The sequence below is a fragment of the Mandrillus leucophaeus genome, unplaced genomic scaffold (genome assembly GCF_000951045.1).
Source record: "Mandrillus leucophaeus isolate KB7577 unplaced genomic scaffold, Mleu.le_1.0 Scaffold509, whole genome shotgun sequence".
Lineage (NCBI taxonomy): Eukaryota > Metazoa > Chordata > Mammalia > Primates > Cercopithecidae > Mandrillus > Mandrillus leucophaeus.
In genome coordinates, this window is record NW_012105464.1 from 274,200 (window position 1) to 299,559 (window position 25,360).

Sequence of the window (25,360 nt, forward strand, 5' to 3'; positions counted from 1 at the left end):
TAGGTATTCAGTGGTTTAGTCTACAGAATACAAAACAATTTCACTATCAATTTACTTCCTAACCAAAATGACTTAAAACCCATCAAAATGGAACAGTGTTGACATAGCATGTGCCTGATTTCATAATTCAAACTGCAACAGCCCATATGGCCATTATGGAAAAGTAAATTGAAATTGCTTTTCTGTTTTATGTTCACAGTGAAAGCTCTGAAGGCAAAGGATTTTTTCTTGTCAAATTCTAGTGAAACTATGTCTCCATGTCTTCCAAATTCAGAGAGACTGGGTCATGGATAATCACTAGGCAAGCCATGTTTGTAAAAGTGATTTACTCAAGAGTATGCTGTATAAAAATGAAAGCACTTATACTGAAAATACATCAAATGAATGCTGCTACTCCATCAAATTAGAGTAAGGCCACTGAAAAGGAAAATTTCTAAAATGACAGAAAAACTGTGAAAAGGTTAGAAGTTATAACTTAAGTATGGATACATCTGAAAATGTGATATTAAATATATCATAGGCTTACAGGGAATTTGTAGTTATTTTCTTCTTAGCAAAACAAATATACTGTGATCCTTGCAAAATGTGATGGTTCCTATGAGACATGAAAAAACGTCTTGATGACAAATATATATTTTATATTCAAACTGATTTTATCAACACAAGCAAGTTTGCTCAACTGTGGTTCTATTTATATCTTCAAGAAAAATTTTTGGGCCAGGTACAGTGGTGCACGCCTGTAATCTCAGCACTTTGGGAGGCCAAGGCAGCAGAGAGCACTAGCTGAAAAGTTTAAGACCAGCCTGGGCAACATGGCAAAACCCCATCTCTACAAATACAAAAAATTAGCCGGGCATGGTACCACGTGCCTGTGGTCCCGGTTACTTGGAAGGCTGAGGTGGGAGGATAGCTTGAACCTGGGAGGCAGAGGTTGCAGTGGGCTGAGATTGCGCCACTGCACTCCAGCCTGGGTGGTGACAGAGTGAGACTCCTTCTCAAAAAAAAAAAAAAAAAAAAAAAAAGAAAAAGAAAAAGAAAAAAATATTGGCATACATGCAAGTGAATTTTATTGAATGTCTAATTTAAATTGCTTTCCACAGACACTCACCATTGATATACATCAAAGGGTGATGAGTTTTGACTTTATCAGTTTCTTCACACATGCACATTGGACACACACATGCTCATGCACACATACACACTGAATTTTTAGTCTTTCTAAGAAAGAGATAATACAGACAAGCCTGCTTTAACACTCTGCAAACATTGAAAATTACACAGAGAACAAAATAGTATATCAAACCCTCTAATTATTTCCAATTGTGTGATTAGAGTCGGAATAATGGAAGCCAACACTACATCTCCTTTGTGTACACTTTAAAACAGAAGGTTAAAAAAGATAGTATTTTTTAAAAATAGTATTCCTTTATCACTGATCGCACAAAGGCTGTGGAGAATAGAAGGATCTTGGGAGATAATCTGTAATAAGAAATTTAAAAATGTTTTCAAGTAAAATCAGCATGTCATATTAAGATGTTTTCTAAATAATATATATTTTGAAGGAGAAAATGTAATGAATATATGTGATTTAGAAGCGTTGTCTAAAGAGTTTATACAACAGAGAAGACACAAAGTCAAACCACATCCGTGAAATCACTTTTATTTTAATTTTTTTCCACATAGATAACTTCATGTCAACTACAAAAATCATGAAATGAAGAACTGATTGGGAAACTGCAAACTCAAAATCACTGGAGTGATAAACAGGTTTTCCCCCAGATGACTTAAAAAAAAGTAACCAGGATACCATGAATTCATGTTTAAGTAGTAAACATGTCATATATTTAAAAATAATAAATATAGAATAGCAGTACAGAAACTAACAGCATAAACAGCATGAAGTATATTTTATTTTTTAAGACAGATGAAATTTCTAGGCACAGTTTTAGGCATTAAAGAGGACACAGAGGCATAGGTTAGAGTGCGCTACTCTGTACAAAAATACAGTCTGAATAAATTACATTGCTAGCCATACAATTAGACGTCACTTACCAGTCAGTTCATTGCATGTTTAATAATATACAGGTACATGCTAATCCATATATATCATTTATATTCAAACACATACGTCTCTCTATATTTATGTCTTTAAAATTTACATGTTGAACTTACAAAAAGCTAAATAATTGTGCAAGAAATTGGAATAACTAGCCCTGCTGAGTATTTTATGCTATATGTGTGAGTATATATGTGTGTGTATACCTCTATCTATAGATATAGCTCTATATCCATAGATAGCTAGCAATGGGTTTGTGGCTAACAATTCTGCTTAAGAACACATCAAACAAACCTAAAGCTGCAAAGACATAATGTTAATGTAGGTGAAAATTTCACTTGTGTTTATTCTGATAGACAAAATTGTAATTCAGATGTGAAGCAACAATTTTCATGTTGTACTGAGATTGTTAGTAATGAAACACTTCCAAATATTAGTGACGGTAGAAATACAGCATAGGGCTCTTTGCTGGGAAGGGAAAAAAGTCACATAAGAAATCTAGTTTTCAGTAAACTGCAAATATATGTGCCTCAACCTATAACATATCCTGTCACTTTGAGCTTGTCATATTGACAGAGAATGAAAACTTGGTAAGACTTGAGATGTGATACTGGTTTAACAAGACACTGCATCCTCTACTAGGACCAAGAGAAGTGACTCATTGGTGTCAGCACTAAACTACTATTCTTTCATTATTCAGGAATAAAGAGATCTCAGAACAGAGAATGTTTGGTTGCTGAAATCCCTATCCAAATATTGTATTTCTCATGCTGCTCTGACAATATGCAATTAACTGCAAGACAGTCTGCCCCACATTTTACTATTTCTCAAAAACTTGCTTCAAAAGACTCTATAATATTATCTTTCTGGAAAATTTTCACTCATAATTTCTAATGATTCTTTACAGAATCGTATATTTTTATAAAGGTTTCTGTCTATGATGTATTTATTCGCTTTTGTCTATCATTGCTAAAGTAAGACTAAACCTGGTACTTCATATTTGTGATTTTATAGAAAAGTCATAAGTGTGTTTTTTAGCATTTGGATAATAAAGTAGGTTTTTTTTTTTTTTCTTTTGGCTGTTGTTTTTGGCAACCATTCTTAAGACTAGCTGAAAGTAGAACTGTGCTTTGGGAGGTAAAACAAATTATTAAATACTATCGATGTGGTCCTGGTCTTAACAGATTTTGCAATACAGTAACACATAGCTACTTTTAAAGTAATTTTTCTAATGCTTCTTTCTGCAAGAGGGCCAAAACCAGAACATACTGTTTTAGTGTCTTTGTTAACAAAAATAATTATTTATAACTTTTATATTAGAACTGTATATTTGATATAAAAATATGTTTATAATTAAGCTATCCAAATTTGTATATGAAACAGAATTAACACAAGTTTGCAGCATGAGATTAGTTGCAAACTTATTCCCTATTATTAATACTTCCTTCCATTGAACAGTCAGTAAGTAATTCCCTTAACATAAATCCACCCTAAGTGTGTGCACAAATCGGTTAGCCCATCAGTTAACTTTAGAGGACCAGGTGATAACCAGATGAATTCTACTCCTCTACTGAGACATTTAGATATTTATATAAATCTATCGCTATTCCTTTTTTTAAAAAATGAAGACATTTAAAATACTTGCAAAAAATAGCAGCCTTCTATTTTAATGAATTTTACACAAAATGATCATCCTAATTGCTATTCTCTTTTCAACTACAGTGCTTACAGAGAATCATTAATTTTCAGATTAACACCATTTCAATTTTTATTCTTAGGCAACTCTATTAACACTTTCCAGTGAAACAGTAAAGAACATAGAGCAAAAGCTTTAAGCTACCATACTTTTGCATGGTAAGTATGAACAATCTAAGCCTCTTAACAATGCGTACAAGGTTAGCGTTCAAACCACTTCACTAGAGTAAATATTAATTTTATGTGTAATACGCAAATGTATGTGGAGGGTTAAGGAACAACTAATTACCATTTATACTAATGGTTCACCTTCTATGAAAACATGGAAGCTTGTTACATATGCACACTTGTTTGCTGCAATGTTTGGCAAATGATTTAAAGGGTACAAAAGCAACTCATGCAGATTTCTTTCTGTTTGCCCCAGGAAAAACAGAGATCCTCAATTCTTCCCCAGTCTAGATAGGGCTGAGGCACCAATTTCTAACCACATAATGAGAAGCACATGTCTCCAAGTCTTGACTCTCCTCCCAGGGAGATGCTGATTGCCAAAGCATAACCTCCCATTAAAAAGAGTATTCTTGAAGGTGGAATGTGTACCATTAACCAGTTACATTCACAACTCCCATTAGATGCTGAAGGGCAGTTCATTTTTCAAGGGCTCATTCAAGCAAACAACCAACAGCCAATGTAGTCATTGGGTAGGATAAGCAGGCAGTAAGGGCTCTAACAGTGGAATCCTTGTCAGCGCAAAGGAACTTCTAAATGTTGCTTATGCCAACTGCTCCCCTGCAGGCAATAGGAGATTGAAGCAAATCTCATTCCAACTAGTTTCTCACAATGGTTGCTGTCATATAGACCCTTCATTTGTCAAGAAAAACGATATGAACATATTGGAAGTTTGCAGCATTTGCCTATGTCTAATCAGCTCTCTTAATTTGTGCAGATTTCTAAAATGGATGTAAAAGCTGGTTATGATGTTGACAGCCAAAAGGCAAAAAAGATTAAATCAACTGAGCAAACTGCTTGATGCTCCACAAGTGTTTTAGAAAATAGTAAGTTAGAAAAGATGCAGACGTAATCCTTTTGTTGGATGGTGGTGGTTGTTTTTACTTTGAGACTATTGGTTCTAGTAGTAGTCTTCATAGTTCTTAGGGTTCAGGCAATAAAGGATGGCACCCCCAAACGAAAATATAGTTGCACCCCAGGCCAGGCCATAACCCCAGTTGAACTCATGGTAAATTTTCAAGCTCACAGTTTCAATGAACTTGATTGGGTAAAGGACCAGGCTGCAAACCTGTAAAACAACTGAAAGCAAAGCAAATCAAAATTAGAAAATGTTATTTACAGCAAATCAAATAAATATATAACTGTATATGTATGAGAGTAACTTTGTAATCAAATATACATAAAGGCCAAAAATTTTAATGATTGCTTGTTCTAGATGGTATACTTTAAAATACTAACAATGTTTTTGTTTAAATACCTTTTCCCAGTATATAAGAATTATCCTATTAATTAGTAAATCATTATTAGTATTGATGAAATAATTAGTGCAATATAATAATTTATATGAGCATACAAAGTAGTGATTTTCACCTTACAAATATAATTATCATTATTATTATGCCAAGTAGTACTAGTTAAACTAAATTGTGCCACTACTAAAACGTGTAAGTAGCTCCTCAAGAATAGCGACCCCAGCCAGGCACAGTGGCTCATGCCTGTAATCCCAGCACTTTGGAAGGCCCAGGTGGGTAGATCATGAGGTCAGGAGTTTGAGACCAGCCTGCCTAACATGGTGAAACACCGTCTCTACTAAAAATACAAACATTAGCCCGGTGTGGTGGCGTGCACCTGTAATCCCAGCTACTCACGAGGCTAAGGCAGGAAAATCACTTGAACCCAGGAGGGGGAGGTTGCAGTGAGCTGAGATCGCACCACTGCACTCCAGCCTGGGTGACAGAGTGAGACTTCATCTCAAACAAAACAAAGCAAAACAAAAAAATAGTGACCCCAATGCCAACTGAAACTCTTGTTATTTATATATGCTATTAAGGAATTAGGAAATTCAAATTAATTTCTATTGATGCAACTGGTCAACCTGTGAGTAATAATGTGCTTTTGATGTTGTTGCTGCTTTGCAATACTAACTCATACCAATATGTCAGAAAGCCCTACCATGATGTCTTTGCTTACATTACTCTGATCCAAAGCTACTTTCATTATTTTCTTCTCATCCAGTCTATGCCTCTTGTCTTTAAAAAGTGGCTTAAAAGTTATTAACAGATGATATTTTCGTATCTATTTTCCACCTACTTTCAAAAAAGAATTAAGTCTCTAAAGGCAAGAGAGATAATGGCACAGGAAAACCTAGGCTAATTATGGCTACTATAACAGAGGTCAAAAGGTAGCACTTAGTCCCTGGTGAGATCCTAGTTCTGTCAGGGCTAAAGGGAAAATATGATTAGTCATCCCGAATAAAACAAACCAAAATAATCAGGAAGGGAAAGTTTATTTTGTTTTAGTTTTGTTTTGTGTTGTTTTTACTATCTAAAATAAAATGAAATTTATCTTGTGGATATGCACAAGAGATAATGTCTTCCACTTAAAAGTCTTAGCTTCCTATTAGATCAATTATTACGTAATTTTATTTTAATCAGTTTAACTACAATTAGTTAACTACAGCTTCATTCTCTACCATAGGATGGCTTCCACCCTCAAGAAATAGACAATCTTTTCCCTAAAAAATACGGAGTACAGTTATATTTAACAGGGGTTGGCAAGCTCACAAATCTGGTCTGCTTTTTTGTTTTTGAAAAAGTTTTATTGGAACACAGCCACACTCCTTCATGTATATATTTTCTATGCAACAATGGCAGAGTTGAGGAACTGCAAAAGAAACCACACAGCTCACAAAGCCAAAAATATTTACTTTCTTGCCCTTAACAAAAAAAGTTTGCTAAGCCCTGATATATGAAACAATTTTATGGGGTAAAATAATTTTTGTTTAATTCATCTTAAAAGAACAAAAATGTGAATAATTAAAGAAAAGGAGGGAACAAATTGACACAGTAAAACTATGTACATAAATATTTTTGATATAGCTTATATTTTTTAAAAAGAACATTTGGATGGATAGTGTGTTTAATTAAAATGGAATTTTATGTTTTAACATGTACTCTCATCTATTTTTAGCACATGTAAAAGATTATTACCCGTATGATGAAGCTTCCTAGAAAGTCTACATAAATAGTCATTTTTCTCTCCCATAAAACTGGTGAAATACAGCAAATTCATGAGGAAATGATTCCTCAAAATTTCTTTCTATAAGGCTCTGGCTAGGTGTCAAAGGACCTACCTGGAACTAGATATAAAAATACCCAACATTTCTGCTGTGTAGCCCAATACTGCTCTGGGTCAGCACTTTGCCTACCATTACTACTGAGAGTGGATACATAAGTAAGTTTGCATAAGAGGATACGCTACTGATATCCAAAACAGAAATCAGACTTTCTCAGAAAAAGTTTTGGTTGTTGTTAGGACTCAGCTGATGGCATATTATATGACCCACACTTCATCTATTTCCAGCTGGTAAGTGCTAAAATGTGCATTAATTTTAAAAAAGCCCAGTTGGCTCTGTGCCTTTGTGAGGAAAAGGGAGCTTTCATGTTTTAAATGTCATAAAACCAACAAGAAGTCAATTACTATCAACCATGACTACAGAAAAAAAAATTCCAAAGTTGCCAAGTACATTTGGGGAAAAAAAAAAGGCACTTCTCCTTAGGTTTCTATACTCCGGTCACTTGTCAAATACGCACTGATCCTATCAGGATATGACTGAAACAAGGATGTGAGTTAGGTATAGTAATTCATTCACTCATTCAATAAATGCATCCATTCAATAAATATCTGAATGTTTGTAAAGTGATACGGTTTAAGGCATTACTGGTATCAAAAGAGACAAAGCTGCTACTCTCATGGGTAGTCAGTCCGTTAGTAAACAAATATAGAATATAATGTCACATATTGCTAAGAGACAAGAAATGCAAGAAAGCAGACAGGACACAGGGATGAGGGCTGCTCTTTTAGATCAATTGTGAGAGAAGGCTGCTCTGAGGAGGAGATACTGAGCACAGATCTGAATGAATTGGGGGTGCAGAACAACATAGCGGGGACCGAGCATTCCAAAGTGAAAGGCACAGGCGCTGCAAAACTCCCGACACAGGAGCACATCTGGTGCATTGGAACAGAAGTCAGAAGGCTGTGATTGCAGTACAGAGAGCAGGGAGGGAGAAGCATGAGATATGATGGAAGACACAGCAGGGGCCCTTCGTGGTTCATGGACAGCCTGTGAACCATAGCTAGGGTCTAGATTTTATTCTAAGTGTGACAGGCAGCTGGTAGAAGAGTTTGAGCAGAGAATAATGAATCTGAATTACTCTAAAATAATTACACTGCTTCTTTTGTGAACTGACTAGTCCCCGGGTGAGGTGTTTACCTAGGCTGCTTTTAATATTCATTTCAATGTGTTTTATTTAGCAAATATTTGGCCTCCATGGTATAATATAATGATATAATTTCCCTCTAGTGGAAAAATGAAAATACAACTCCATTAGGCTCCACTGGCATAGTCTCCTGAACAGCTTTCTTAGACTTTTATTGTGTTGGAGCTCAATAAAAATTACTGTAAAACACTTCATGCGTCTGAATTATTCGACTCCCTTTGGAATCACAGAGAAAAATGAATGTAATAGCAAAACTGAGAAAAATATAATTCTGCATTTGTAAATAATTTTCTCCATGTAATAAAATTCACAGATGTAGGTAAAAATGCCTTCTTGCCTTTCACAGATTCTGTAGAGGGAAGAAAAAAAAAAACATAAAGAGTTCAGAAGTCAAGAAAATACCATTATACTATATTTCCATTTTACTACCAATCAATGAAACAAAATAGGCATTGGATATGGTATTCTCTATGCTCTACCTCAAAGATAACGTAGGTATAGTTCTGGAACATTTTAGAATCTTAAGAGATTTGGGGTTCATTTTATGCCCCCTGCACTTTTTTGAAAACAGGCAATGAAACTATTAACCATGAAATTGTGTGGACCAGAGGCATGACGGGAATACCTACTCATTCTTGTGTTTTATTCTAGTTTTAAGGGGATATTTTTCAGTGTTTTCAATATTAAAATATTCAAAGCATTGATATTGAAATATTCGTTATTTTCTTCTAAGGAGGATATTTCAATATTTTGACAAACATATATTGGGTGCCTACTGTGTGCTAAATGAAGGGGATAAGATAGATAAGACATGGCCCTCGCCCTTTGATAGATTCATACTCTGATAGTGCAGACAGGCACATAAGTAATTACAAATCAATGCATTCAACAGCAATAGTAGAGGCATGTTTACTTATAATACGTTCAACACACATTTACTGAGCTCGAACATTGTGCCAAGTACTGATTCAGCTTAGAGAAAGAAAGGAGGGCTTCAGAGGGACATCATTTGAATTGCTTCTTAAAGGATGGATGAAAGTTGGTCAGAAGAGGCAGAGGAAAGAAAAGACCTCTAGGAAGATGAAGCAGATTATATAGCACTTATAGGTATAAGAGAGTATGGCTAGAAGCAATTCGCATGGGTAAAATGAAGGGCGCATGCACAAGGCTGTTTAGTTCACACTATAATAGCATAGTGTTTCATAAAGTAATAAACTTTCGTTTCTCTAGGGAGACCATCTGAGAGGTTATTGTAATCATATATGCGGTTGGTGTCCTATCCATCTATTTTTATCCTCACCACTTCAGCACATGCTAGCCTGACTTCCAATTGCCAGCACCTGCATTTCTTTGCCTGAGTTTCCTCTGGCCACTAAAGCTACTTAAGCTGCCTATGGGGCAGGCCAGGTCCAGAAAATGAACACTGCTCTCCCTTGATCATAACCGACATTTCTCAACCAATGACTCTCCAAAATTGCTGTGTTAATACCCCAGCTCTGTAGTCCTCCGAATGAGATAATTCTCGAGGTGTGTGTTCTACACAGGTTTTCAAAGTTTCCCCAAGAAGACTAAGCTCCAGCTGCTTCAAGTGACAACTGGCTTGATAATGTAACCTTTTAATGGCTGCTTTCCCATCCCTGTCTCATTTTCCATATACCTTATCATATCCCTTCTTTTACCTTGCAAATAAAGTATATGCACTTGATTTCTTATCTCGGGGTTTGCTTCTGAGGAAATCAAAGGGACAAGTGACAAGACCAGATGTTTATTTCACAAGGAGGCCTCATGTGTTGTATCCAAGACAGATTACATGGGGAAGAGACTAGAGAAGGACAGGCCCCTAGGAGGTCATTCAGTTTGTGGGGACCTGTGGGCAGTGATGACTAAGGTGTCATCAGTGGGAAAGAAAAGCCAGGGAATCTAAAGAAAGACTAAAAGAAAGAACTGAAAAACTAGATTCTCAAGAAGGCAAAAGAAAGGAGTCACATGAACATCTTAAAATAGTCAAATATTGCCATAGAAAAACAAAACAAAGTAAGGGAAGACCAAATTTGGGGACTGAGACGTTCCATTTAGGGAAAAATTGTGGCCTCGACTAAGGAAATAATGATGGTGTATGAAAAAAAAAAAAAGGTATAAAATTAGGAGATAATTTAAAGGCAAAGGTTGATAGGCCCCACCAGCCAGGTTGGTCCCTAAATATAAAATTGACATAAAAGAAATAATAATTTGGAGAATAAAAAGCATTTGCCAGTGAAAAGTTAATATGAAGGTATCAATTTATTTTCTTTTTAAAATTCAATTTGTAACTACTAATGGTAGCAGTATGAAATTAAGCATTGGGTTGTGATACTGTAAATTGTTCTAGCCAAAGTGTAGTTTGATAACGGTACAGGGAAATTAACATGGAATCTAAATATTATGAATAGAAGAACTCCCTTTCAGTTTGAAATCTAAACTGAATACTGATTTTTCTACCCAAATCTAGACTTGAAATGGCTCCACAGTATCTTATTGTGACTTATAGGATGGTGACGAGGGCTGTAAAACACAAGTCTCTAATCAGAGATAGCTCAGACATGGAAATCAGTTGCAGGTCCCTGAAAAAAAAAAAAAAAATCACCTTTCTATATAAACAATCCTTATAGGAGGCTTTCTGCAGATATAACATAAAGGAATCATCCTTAATAACATAATAAATGGGGATTCTGTATGTAAAATCAAATTATAAAAGAGAATTTTCTGCAATTTGTATTAAAGGTCTGGGGAAGAAAGAAAACACTCATCCTACATTCCTGTGCGACATACAAATGACCCGCAGAAAGTTCGAAACCAGACAATGAAAGAAGAGAACCTGGAAAGAGGCAGTCCCTCTAATTTCACCAAGTCTTTAGTGAGAACTGGATGCCAGTTATCAGAAGCACATCATATATTACCTATCACTGTCAGTTACACAAAAAGAAAGATGCTGTAGTCAACTGTACTGGAAATGTGCATAGCTTTCATTATGTGCTATGGTTTAGCCATGCTGCACTGATCAGTTTGTGGTCTTTGTGACATCTCAAGGTACTGAATTCCTTCAGCTCTTGCTCCCAAGAAACGGAGTAACTGGAGTTACACGATGGACTCCAACTGTAGTGCACAGTTGGTAACTGAATTCAAAATCAAGGCTGATTCTGCACTGATTTTTCCTATATGTGATATGTACTGAAGTAAAGATAACTGGGGAATCCTCATTCGGGCTTTCAAGTCAGATAGGTATCCTGAATTTAAACGCTAGATGTACAACTTACTAGTTAAAATAACCCTGGGAAATTACTTAGTTTTTCTGAACCTGTTTCTTCATTGAAAATATGGAGAAAATAAATAGCTAACTTTAAGACTGTTATATCCGAGACAGTGTATGTTAAGTGTCTAGCACTGTGACACATGACAGGTGCTTAATTAATCATTCTTATCAGCATTATTATTATAAAAATATCTAATTCTGAAGTCTAGATTTCTAGGACTGGTGAGAAAGAAGGCTGTGGAAAAAAGGACAGTATTTTAGATGGGCTACAGCAATGGCTAGCTCTTAGCTCTTCTAGCAACTATTCAAGAAGGTAATAAGGCCACCCTAAATAAAAGACCTCAGAGAAAAAAAAAGAAGACAAAATCTTTAAAATCTGTTTGGCTATCTTTATGAGACTGAATTATCAGTTTTCAGTAAAAACCCTTAGAGTGGCCGGGCACTGTGGCTCACACCTGTCATCCCAGTACTTTGGAAGGCCAAGGAGGGTCGATCATGAGGTCAGGAGATCAAGACCATCCTGGCTAACGTGGTGAAACCCTGTCTCTACTAACAGTACAAAAAAATTAGCCGGATGTGGTGGCGGGTGCCTGTATTCCCAGCTACTCGGGAGGCTGAGGCAGGAGAATGACGTGGACCCGGGAGGCGGAGCTTGCAGTGAGCCGAGATCGCCCCACCGCACTCCAGCCTGGGCGACAGAGTGAGACTCCATCCCAAAAAATGAACAAACAAACAAACAAACAAACAAAAAAACCCCTAGAGTATATTTTATACCACCAAGATTGTCTACTTGTATAGTGTAGGAGCCCAATATATTAAATAAGTAAAAACATAAATATATGAAAAAACATCCTTTTGATAATTATTACTTTTTTGAGCTCTTTTGGTCTTAGCTTTGTAGTCATGTGAAACTAGCTGCTTCCTAAGACCCCAAAAGAGAAATGGCTTAAATAAAAAAACCTGAATTACAGTTACTTGTTTAGATGTCTGTTTTACCCCATCAGATTATGAGCTACGTGCCTTAGTCATTTTTATATCACTCATTCAAAAACTATTTATTGAGTGTATATGAGTACCAGGCATAGCACACAGTACTAAATCAAGTAAGTGTGAAGTCTCAGACAGAGAGGTTTCCAAGCGGTAGTAGCAATGTGTCTGTTTTGATTTTATGTACTGCACGTGTCTCGGCAGAAAAAAAGACTTTTTATTTTATTTTTTTCCTTGAGACACAGTCTTACTCTGTTGCCCAGGCTGGAATGCAATGGTGTGCTGTCGGCTCACTGTAGCCTCGAGCTCCCAGACTCCAGTGATTCTCCCATCTCAGCATCCTGAATAACTGGGACTAAGACTTCAAAGCTTTTTACTTTATTAGTGAGTATCTGTGGTGATACTGTGGCCAGTTTTATAGGTGTCTGATACTGTGTTTAGCCTGTAATAGGCACCTAAGAAATAGCTGCATAAATAAGTGAGGCAGTCAGTGGTTAATGGACCACTAGATTAAGATTCAGAAGGCCTCCCAGGCCCAGGTCTGCCAGTAGCTACTAGGCAATCTTGAGCAAGTCACTTAAAGCTTCGAATCAGATGTACTTCTGGATTCCTTCAGCCCTTTGGACCTTCGTTTTTATGACACCCCCAATTCTGACCAGCCTTCATGGGTATAAGAAAATGAACACAAACGGTAGGGGGCAGCAGAACACTTCTGTTTTGTATTTTTAGCTCAAACTACCCTTTAAATCCTGAGAAATTTAATCTATTCCAATCTTGAAACAGCTTTTAAAAATCCATCTAACAGCCTAGATGGTTTTGTCAGTGTCTTCATTATTGACAGTCACAGAAGCTTATTTTGCAGTCTTCAAATCAGATATGACTGACAGGGTAAATTGAAGGCACCATAGAATGTTGCAGTTTGAGTCAAAAAGAACAATATATTCAAAGGTATTTTTATAAATGAAAATTAAAGCTCACATCAAATCATGTATTGAATCATGTATTGGGCTTTTAGTCTGCAAGCCCCTTTTCTAAACAGTCCCCTCTCTTTTCATTTCATTGGTTGATACTTTAATCCAAGCTTTGCTTCATAGAATGATGGTTGATAAATTAATTAACATACAATTGACTTCATGTAATTGACTTGTCTAATGGTTGGAGTTATACATCACACATTTTCAGGATAACTATGTTTATTTTCAAAGAGATATACATCTTTAAGGGTACACATTTTGGAATTTGTTTTCAGTTCCTTATCAGAAAAAATAATGCTGCCTTAAGATCACCAGGGAAGCAGTAAAAAAAGGGGGAAAAAACTGGATGTAAAAAAAGACTGTTAGTAAATACACCTGCTGCAATTCCTAAGGTAATAGCCCTGTCAGGCAGTATTATTTATTCATGCTTTAGTTAGAGGTTTAGAAACTGCCATTGTGCTCTGTGAAATGCTTAACACACTGAAAACTTACAATCTGATAAAGCTTTAGCCAAGTTACCTTAAAAATATAGTAAATGCCTCTCAATTTTTATGTAATACAGCAAACACATACCTCTTCTGCATAAGAAAGGAGGATGGTAGAAAGGTTCATGAAACTTTAATGCTCATTTAAAAGTAATAAATCTGTTTACCTGCTGCAAAAAGCATGACCGCAACAGGTCTATAGAAACGCCTTCGAGATCCCACGCAGATAGAAATCAAACCCACCAGGAATGCAATGAGAATGATGGCAGCACCGCCCAGGAGTAAAGCCAGAGTAGCAATCTGCCAATCTGGAAAGAAAAAAGAAATTGTTTTTGAGTGGTAAGTCCTCAAACAATCAACATAACTATGTTCAGCAGCCTTCACCTTGCAGTGGCTCAACAGATGTGATTTTACCGCATGCTAAGCATCCTTTGGCGTTTCAAATGTTTTGCAACAAAAATGAATAGGAAATGTACTTATTCAGAAAAGTCTCCTATGCTAAGCTCAGCAGAGTTTTTAGACCAGGGGTTTGCTAGGATTTTCTTCCAAGGACTCTATTACGCATTCATGTTAAATCAAGTGTCCCCTCCATGACCTATTTTCAATATTATTATGATTTAAATTTTTATTGAGCAATAAAGTTCACAAATCGTAAGTATAGAAAGTAGAGAAGTAGATGAATTTTTATAGACATTTATACACCATCCAGATTAAAATACAGGACATTTCTATCACCCAGATTGTTTTCTTGCGCCCCTTCCCAGTCAATAATGACCCTCCCACCTGGGCTACTGAGGACATCCGTCACCACAGATTGAGTTTTGCCTATTCTTAAACTTCATATACATGGTATAAACTATTTTGTGTCTGGTTTTTAAGTTTCTCATATTCATCCATGTTGTTGCATGTGACAGTAGTATATTCTTTTTTTATTGCTATTTCTTAGAAAGCCTTCCTTAACCATATAAAAATCTCCAAAGTTTTTATCTGTCTCTCCTCCACTCCCTCTAAAACAACTCCCCATCGAATTAGCATCAGGAATATTGTTTGTTTTTTCCACTTCTTTTTTATTTGATTCTAGTCTCACTGTTGTATTTACCACCACGGGTGTGGGTTCTAAAATTAAGTATTCCCAGGGAGACAGAATGGACTCTGAATGGCTGCTCAGCCCCTTCATTCATACACGGAAACAGTAAGCATATACTGATCACTTGTTATGTGCAGGCCTCTGTTCTCACACTCTTAGCGACACATAAACCTTACTGAAATGCACTCATTTCTTATAAAACAAAAATGTAGAAATAATATGATGAAAAACTGGCTTATTTTCCATTCATAAGAATGGTAAAATATTCTCTCAAAAGAGACAAAGTGAATCTATGAAAGTACTATACAGGTTGGAAAACATCATATAAAACTATATTATGGAGAGCAGCAGTTGTTTAAAAGCCCCAAGTGCCTCTTCTGGCCCTCAGTTTAATGTAAGTGCAGAAAATGCAAATGGATTTTAATCTATCATTAAATTGCAGTGGATTCTATCCTAAGTCCAGAAGTCATGGTATTTTGATGCTTGCCTCTGAAATTATCCCCCTAGAAAGCTTCCAAAATACACTCTTTGTTACGGTAGGATAAACGATGAGCAGAGGAATTGCCAATACCCTAAGATTTTCTTTTATTTATATTTGTATATCCCTGCCTCAAGCATCCTCTTCCACATCCTCTCCTCCTACGAAATTGTGGATGCTTCACAGGCTCTCAGCTAGAACTTGCACTGCAATCAAGAAACAAACAAGGGGAAAATAGAACAAATCCAAACTTCTTAAAATATAAAGATGAATCACAACAAAGTGGAGAGCATCTTTTTAATGCCATCTATTTGTAACAAAGCGATACAACTTCAAACAAAAGTATATCTGGCTTTTAACTAGAAGTTAAAAGGATAGCCATACTGGGCTTTTTTTATTCCATAACAGTGTGTAGCTTTGAATTAAAAAGCCAAAAAAAAAAAAAAAAATAGTCCTTACATTTGAAGTCTCTAAATTTCTTGGGAAAAGTTTATATAAGTGAACAATTATATTGCACTTTGGCATGATGGAAATTCTTCTAAAAACACGTGTGTAAATTGAAATTTCTGAATTAAAAAAGTCAAAGTTTAATTATATAAAAGTGTACAATGAAAAAAATAAAATCCATTCATCCATCCATCCATCCATCCATCCATCCATCCATCCATCTATCCATCCATCCATCCATCCATCCATCCATCCATCTATCCATCCATCCATCCATCCATCCATCCATCTATCCATCCAGTTCCTGGAGAGTTTAAGAAAGCCTATGCCAAATATGTTCTAGTTGGTCTATTTTTTATAGAATGATTATTACTGTTAGCAACTTGTCCTAAATTATTTTACATAAGTAAAAACTTTAAAGCAGTGGCTTCATTTAAATCAAGATGTGACTAAATATCTACCCATATAAAATATCTTAAAATGAAAGCGCAACAGATCGCTTTTTCCTGATAAGCTCTTTCACATAGCTCAACGCGAAAACAAAATGCCACACATTTGACTGTTCGCTTTCAGCCATAATTCAAACAGGAATTAATTTTGATCACTTTTCTCTATTTTAAACATCCTCAAAAAAATAGCTAAAATACACATGTTGTTTTGCATTTTGTAAAGATAGACTAAGGTAGAAAATGATAAGCAAACTTTCCGTATAAAGGGCCAGATGAGAAATATTTTTGGATTTATGATTTATGGTCTCTGTTGTACCCACTCAACTCTGCACGATAGTGTGAAAGCAGCCATAGACAATGTGTAAACAAGCTGGCTGTGCCCCAATAAAACTTATTTATTTTTTTGAGACAGAGTCTCACTCTGTCACCCAGGCTGGAGTGCAGTGGCACGATCTCGGCTCACTGCAACCTCCGTCTCCTGGGTTCAAGTGATTCTCATGCCTCAGCCTCCCAAGTAGCAGGGATTACAGGCATGCACCACCACGCCCAGCTAATTTTTGTATTTTTAGTAGAGACCGGGTTCGCCATGTTGGTCAGGCTGGTCTCAAACTCCTGACTTCAAGTGATCCACCCGCCTTGGCCTCCCAAAGTGCTGGGATTATAGACGTGAGCCACTGAGCCCGGCACCAATAAAACTTAATCTACAAAAACAGGTGGTGGGTTGTTTTGGACTCCATGGCTGAGCTGCTGTTTGCTAACCACTATACTTTATATAGCATTTCAAATGTTGAACGTTTTTCTAGGTAAAGATCTCTTAAACTACAAAACACACAATGAAGTTAATTTAATAAATGAATAATACAGGAGTGCAAAGTGATGCTTAACCAATATAGCGACAGAAAATTCCAAAAAATTCCTAATCGCATTTTTTACATTTCCTCAATATAGTAATTCTTCATTTCATTTGGAAAATGAGTAAAATGCTATAGTAGCAAGCACCAGGAGAATAAAACTTAGTAAAAGGGACTAGAACCTAATTAGCAAAAGAACCTCCTATAGCATAGGAGATACTTCTAAAATGTAGATAAACGTAACCAGTTCTGGATTTTCTTCTACATGTCCTATGTTTATTTTCAGCACTGAGGTTGTAGCTAATGACAAAGTTACCCTAGATGTAAAGTCAACAAGGAGAAGCATCAGCATTACCACTGTTGTGATATTTCTACCTTTCCTTTGGTTCACAACCAGAGACATGCCTGCTCAAACAGAAAAGTCATTTTATTTTCCAAAAGAAACTAGAAATGGGCCATGACTGCCACTGTTCTGGCCAAAACCTGGGGCTTAGACTGGATTATTGAGACTATATCCCTGGCGAATGGTGCCAAATTTTAGAACTGTTGTCATTATATCCATTTGGAATGATTCACTCAGGCCAGTTGCCCAGAACCAAAACTTTAAACTGCTGATCAGTTTAACCTCAATCAGGAAGCCGAAAAAGTGGTTCGATATGGCTATCATAGTCAAGGAGGTCCGAGGTGCATTTCAAGGTTCAGTGTGGGTACTTTGGAGCTACAAACAGGGCCTGTGGCGTCATATCTCTTTCAGTAAACAACTAGAATCCATTGTCCAAATAATAGCGCCAGCCTAAGAGGTGAACTAAAATCAGGGACTGTGTAAATCAGCCAGTTACCATTTCCCTCTCTCTTACTGAACAAGACTAAAATATGGGGAGTGAAAAAAAAAAGCGAAAAATATTTTATAGACACCTACTAATGGCCATTAAAATAATAGGCTGGGCTTTATATTGACACAGTTGGACAGATATTTACTTACCATCCGAAGTCCAATACTAGATTTAGCAAGAATATATACATAAGACTTGGACAATTTTACAGTAATATTGTAAGTGACCAGAAAACTTGTTCTACCCTGACTTTTCCACTAAAAGATCTGCATGCCACAAATACTTGCTAACCTACACTCAGTGTTTGCAAAACAAATTAAAATTTCACAAAATTCTCTGTTTCCAGCACCATTTATTCAAAAAAGTCATGCATTTTAAGTTTTCACAATCAGTTAATTTCTGTATCAATCTTAGTTGTCCAATTATAGCCTTCACGGTATTTGGTCAGATGAGGTGTTAAGAGTCTGTCAAGATTTATTACTCCGCATTAGTTTTCTACTTTTCTATAAAGAATATACCAATACTACAGTGGAACAGTAAACACAAACCAGACCTGCAGAACATCAATGACCATGGTGCTGTTTTACAAATTGCAGTGCTCTGCACAATTAAAACGGGCCATTGTTCAATGTCGGGCCAGCTGATTGGAAATCTGAGTTTGATTTCTGAGCCCACAGAGAACAGGTGAAATCAGTTTTGAGGAAATAACATACATCCTTGGTTGATAAACTGGTGAGGGCTCGAATGGGCCGGGAGGCATGTTTTGGATCTGAAGACCAAACCTGAAATCAGGCTGCCATGTTACGTGTCAGGTTCTCTCAAGAGAATTTTGGCAAAATTGACACAGTGACACACTGGGAGCATTCAAACTGCACCCAAAGAAGTGGAAGCTCAAAATAAGTGTATCCTTCTCTACTAGTGTTTTCTATAACAGAAAAAAAAAAAGTAAAATGAAAAAAAAAAAAAAAAACTCCAGGAAAATATATACACATAATGGTATATTCCTCTGGCAGTTACAGGATAAAAATCAGGCAGTCCCTATATACTACACCATCGAGTTCAACATTAAGATGCAACTCAGGAACTGATTTCAAGTCCTCTTTCAAGGTATTTTTATTAGGTGGCATCAGAGTTTCCAAAGTCTATAAATGGTTTAGTATTCTGCAGAATTGTGCTGACTTACTTTAGCAGTGTAACATATGAGACTGGTCTGAAATTGCCACTGCATTATGAAAATTCTATGGACCACGTTATAATTGTCCAATTGGAGAACTGTCATTCCCTTGGGGAATTCATCATCAAAAGTCACTTCCAATTTTCAGAAAAGACAAAATTTTAACGAGGATATGTTTTCCATATTTTCGAGCCAAGGGCAACGCACAAAACCAGTTCCTAAAGCTTTCTGCCTCCGCTCACCTCGTTTAGAAAAATTTCACTTGTCAAACACTCGCTAATTTATTTACCTCTGTAGCTATTGGTTATATGCTGAGATTCATTCTACTATATGTAAATCCCTGAGCACACAATGGCTATTTCCTTTAGAAAATTAGATATAATTAAAAAGCAATGGAAAAATACGTTTTTAACCTTAGAAACAGAAGTCCTACTGTTTAGGTGGGTAGTATTTCCCTCAATGTATTCTGTTGTTTTTATAGATGATTCTCCCTTTTCTATAATTCTCATCACAAATTAAAACAGATTTTTAAATCACGTTCTCATTTGTCAGCCTGGCACTTGCATTTTCATTTTTGAATGCCTCCAAAAGGAAATTATATTATCCAAAATGATATCTATAACTGTAATAAAATAATTCGCTAGACAAGTTAGAACAGTGATTTTTCCCTATCATCTTGAATTACAAGTTATATACAAATTCTTCCTAATTCACCCACACAGACTGGATTATTTTTGCTCATTCCCATCAAACATTCAGCTTTTCTAAATACTTGTATTCATTTGTAGGACATATTTATAGCAAAACATTTAAATTATATTGTTGAGAACTTAGTTAAGTTAGTATTGCTAATCCCATTCTATCATCAGAAACTGGAAATAGTGGGATGGTTTAGTACTAAAGGCAAAAAAAAAAAAAAGCTCAGATACAGAAGAATATTTCAAACTCACATTCCCTAAATTATCCATCTATTCACCAAAGACTCTGTCTTTTTCCCAACTAGCTCACTTTGTCAGAAATGATGGCATTTAATTATTTTCACCAAATGTAACTAAAGAATTTTTCTTAATATTAATGCTACATATATCTGAGTTTGGATAGGAAGGCTGTATCCTCACATACAAAGAATGGAATGCTATTTTGTGTAGAAATATAAACTTAGCCTAACTACTTCTAAAGGTATCAAATGATCTACTTAACTTTTAAAAGTTAGTCTGCATGTGACTAATGAAGTGGAAAACTGAAACCGTTACTGAGGCAGTTTAAATCTTGGTTTATCGGCTAAGTTGCATTCTGACCTAAATTTGTCGATACTGCATTAATTTTCCACCACTCTGTGATGTAGACACAAAGAAAAGCAGCCAAATGAATTCCGATTCTAATTTCAATAATTAAAATGATCACTTCTTTTATTAAAACAACTGATATCAAAACTATAATTTTTCTTGGGCAAAGAAATATTTCTTTGTATATGAGGATACAGCCTTTCTATCCAATATAAGGCAAGTAACTATTTGTATTTTATACATTTACAATATAAATACTATGTGTGTTGTGACACACAAAGCAAAATAGATGTTTGCAAAAGCAACTATGTTAGGTATCCATAGTAGTAATCAGGCTGGCAACAATGTGATTTCGAATACTACCCTTTAGGCCCATTCACAGATACAGACTGCCTCCAAAGTATGGTGCTAACCTGATTTTAAACTACAGACATAAATGACCCCAGGTAACCATCCAAACAGATGATGCAATTACCCTAATGACCAAAATGCATGTTAATTTTGCCAAATTTTGGAAAATCTCAGTTGTCCAAAATGCCAGACGGGTTACTAGTGTTTAACAATGACAATTTCATTCAAGATCTTGGAGCTGTTTTATGTTGATGTTAGAAAAAAAAAAATACACATACTTTTTATTTTTAACAAATAAAGGAACATTTTAGCTGCTTCACAGAATTCTATCTTAGACAATTCAGTGGAAATGTAATTAATAATCTAAACACAGTAACATATGGTGTTGTTTCCTCAAATAAAACCATTTGAATACAGTATTTAGCAAAGAGCCTTGCTGTGAAGGCAAGTTCCAGTATGTGGACAAAAAGAAAGACACTATCAGCTCTAATGACTGCTGTTTCTTACCATACACCGTCTTTGAAAGCTTTCATTAGCATTTGATGGTAACTAGTGTTATCTAACAGGTACTGGTATTTTTCAATCATAATTTCTAATCATGGTATTTTTACCAAGTTGTGATGACTTTGGTGTTTTGAACATTGTTCTTTTTTCACTCTTTGAATAAAAACCGAATTAGGTTACAACTAGGAAAACTGGATTATTTTGAAAAGCACAAAGAAAACCTACTACTCCAGGATTAGGAGTGGGTGAAACTTCCTCTAAGCAACTAAAGTTACTGTGATGGGTTTAGGGGAGCTAAGAATAATCAAAGAGTAGAATGAAGAAAGCCAGACAGCCAGCCACGATGAGTATTAAGATCTCCCTTTAGTAAATACAGAGGAATAAAACTGGCAAAGCTAGTACTCCCACCAGCTCCTTCTTAATGCCCCGCTGCAGAAATAGAACCTTTGTTTCCTCCTTCACAGCACTTTGCACATTTATTTAATTATTAATAATTTGTTTAAAACACACCATTTGTTTCACTCATCATTTTATTCTCACTACCTTCCACAAGGCCTGGAACACAGACTAACTGGCTGACTTTGTATCAGAATAATGTCTACCCCCTGCTAGAAAATCAATGACTATGTTTCAATGAAGTTAACTCACTGAGTACAAGTGAGAAGATGGAAAAATAGAGGGAAGCACTCGAATGTACCTCCCTTTAAGTTTCCCAGAGGAGCTAAGAATAGATTCTAGGCTTCATTCACAGAGCATCATGGCAGCATTCTGGTGAATATTTGGTTTAGGGACCTTAAACATGATGGCAATAAAATCTTCTTTGATGAAAATTTGAGTTATTTTGTGTCTGTCCCTTTTTACGTACAGAGAATAAGTAATTCGGGGGTCTCAACTTCTATTTTTTTAACATTGTTTTGCCTAATAAACATACATTTTGAACAGAAAGCATAAATATTTGTGATCTTTTGAAACATGGCTCATTAAAATATGATTTTAAACCTCATAACAGTCAATAAGCTGATAGAGACAAAGGTAATATAGATATTTTTTCCCGGTTCTTTGGAAGAGCATGGATGTTTCGTTATACATTTTTAAGTGAGAGTCCTTGGTGTTCATGATTAGAATAGAAAATTGATGATCTACAAGTGTCCCCAAATCACACATAAACCTAAGAGTAAAAATGTTAAGGAAAGGTGTCTTTGTCTAATTTTCAAGGGAGGTGAACCAATAGTTTGAAAAGATTAGTAAAATTTAACTGTCAGTGCCTTTAATGTGAGAGGTTGCAATTCTGCTGAAAGAACATTCAATCTTTTTTGATAAATTAATACATATTTTTAATAAAGCCAGAATGCAATTAAGTTATTGAATGAAACATTAATATTCATTTAATCAATTTAAGAAACTTAACATAGCTGACTTCCACATAATTTTGGGAACTCTTATTCAATTTAAAATTAAGCTATTGTTAGCCAAGCCGAGAGCCAAATCAGGAAGGGAATCCCATTTGCAATTGCCACAAAAAAATAAAAATAAAATAAAATATCTAGGAATGCAGCTAACCAGGGGGGAGAAATATCTATAGGGATAATTATAAAACACTGCTCAAATAAAGCACAGAAGACACAAACAAATGGAAAAACATTCCATGCTCATGGATAGGAAGAATCAATAGCATTAACATGGCCATACTGCCCAAAGGAATCTACAGATTCAATGCTATTCCTATCAAATTATCTATGGCATTCTTCACATAACTAGAAAACCTATTTTCAAATTCATATGGAACCAAAAAAAGAGCCCGAATAGCAAAGGCAATCCTATACAAAAAGAACAAAGTTGGTGGCATCACATTACCTGACTTCAAACTATACAACAGGGCTACAGTAACTAAAACAGCATGGTACTAGTAGTACAAAAACAGGCATATAGACCAATGGAACAGAACAGAGAGCCCAGAAATAAGGCTGCACACCTACAACCATGTGAACTTTGACAAAATTGACAAAAACAAGCAATGGAGAAAAGACTCCCTATTCAACAAATGATGCTGGGATAACTGGCTAGGCATATACAGAAGATTGACCCCTTTCTTACACCACATACAAAATCAATTCAAGGTGGGTTAAAGATTTAAATGTAAAACCCAAAACCATAAACTATAAACTACGTTGTCAAACCTAGAAGACAAGGTAGGCAATACCATCCTGGACACAGGAATGGACAGAGATTTCATAACAAAGACGCCAAAAGCAATTGCAACAAAAGCAATAATTGAAAAATTGGATCAATTAAAGTTAAGAGTTTCTGCACAGCAAAAGCAACTATCAACAGAGTACACAACCTACAGAATGGGATAAAATATTTGCAAGCTATACATCTGACAAAGGTCTAATAGCCAGCATCTGTAAAGAACGTAAACGAATTTACAAGAGAAAAATAAACAACCCCATTAAGAATGGGCAAATGACATGAACAGACGCTTTTCAAAAGAAGACATACATGTGTCCAACAGGCATATGAATAAAAAGCTCAACATCACTGATATTAGAGAAATGCAAATCAAAACCACAATGAGATACCATCTCACCCCATGGAGAATGGCTTCTATTAAAAAGTCAAAAAACTAACAGATGCTGGTAAGGTTTTGGATAAAAGGGAACACTTATACACAGTTAGTGGGAATGTATGTTAGTTTAACCATTGTAGAAAGCAGTACGGCGATTTCTCAAAGACCTAAAACAAGAACTACCATTCAACCCAGCAATCCCATTGCCGGCTATACGCCCAAAAGAACAGAAATTGTTCTACCATAAAGACACATGCAGGAGAATGTTCTCTGCAGCACAACTCACAATAGCAGACTTGGAATCAATTTAAATGTCAATCAATGACAGATGGGGTGAAGAAAGTGTGGTGCATATACACCATGGAATACTATGCAGCCAGAAAACAAAAACAAAAACAAAAACAAAAAACAAGGTCATGCATATTGTGGGAACATGGAAGGAGCTGTAGGCTATTATCCTTAGCACACTAACGCAGGAACAGAAAACCAAATACAGCATGTTCTCAGTTATTAGTGGGAGTTAAATCATGAGAACTCATGAACACAAAGAAGGGAATAACAGACACTGCGGTCAACTTGAGGGTTGAGGGTGGGAGGAGGGAGAGGATCAGGAAAAATAATAACTATTGGGTACTAGGCTTAATACCTGTACAAGAAACGTCAGTGACATGAGTTTACCTACATAACAAACCTGCACATGTCCCCTGAACCTAAAATAAAAGTTAAAACAAATTAAGCTTTTTCAAATTGTTTTTGAGATGGAGTCTTGCTCTGCCGCCCAGGCTGGAGTACAGTGGCACGATCTTGGATCACTGCAATGTCTGCCCCCCAGGTTCAAATTATTTTCCTGCCTCAGCCTCCTGAGTAGCTGGGACTACAGGTGCCCGCAACCACACCCAGCCAATTTTTTGTTTTTTTAGTGGAGACAGAGTTTCAACATGTTGGTCAGGCTGGTCTCGAACTCCTGACCTCATGATTCACCCACCTCGGCCTCCCAAAGTGCTGGGATTACAGGCGTGAGCCACCGTGCCCAGCCAAGCCGTTGTTTTAACGTACCCCATCATGGAGAAACTTAAAGTAGAGGTGTTTATTTTTAAGCACTAGTCATGGTTAAAATGTAAATTTGATGGTAATAAACATCTGAAATGTACTTATCAACACATATAATTCTATTTTCAGACTTTAATTCTATGTGAATTCAAATCATGGATGATAATCTTACAAAAAGTGGGCAGCTATTTCACATGCAGTCCTTCACCTCTTCATCCAAACTGCCATACATGACATCATTCAACAATCCTTCAAACACCAAGTGACAGTTACCTACAATATTACAGAACATT

At 36.0% G+C, this 25,360-nt stretch overlaps 1 protein-coding gene across 1 annotated transcript in view; it reads right to left on the bottom strand.

Annotated features, from left to right (window-relative positions):
• Positions 1-1,637: 1,637 nt before the first annotated feature.
• Positions 1,638-25,360, bottom strand: part of TMEM47 (transmembrane protein 47) — a 30,424-nt gene continuing 6,701 nt past the window's right edge. Inside the window, exons 2-3 of the mRNA XM_011996295.1 lie at positions 14,159-14,299; positions 1,638-5,056 (exon numbers count right to left, since the gene is read on the bottom strand). Coding sequence (XP_011851685.1) covers positions 4,878-5,056; positions 14,159-14,299 — 320 coding nt within the window. The 3' untranslated portion in view covers positions 1,638-4,877. The remainder of the gene's footprint in view (positions 5,057-14,158; positions 14,300-25,360) is intronic.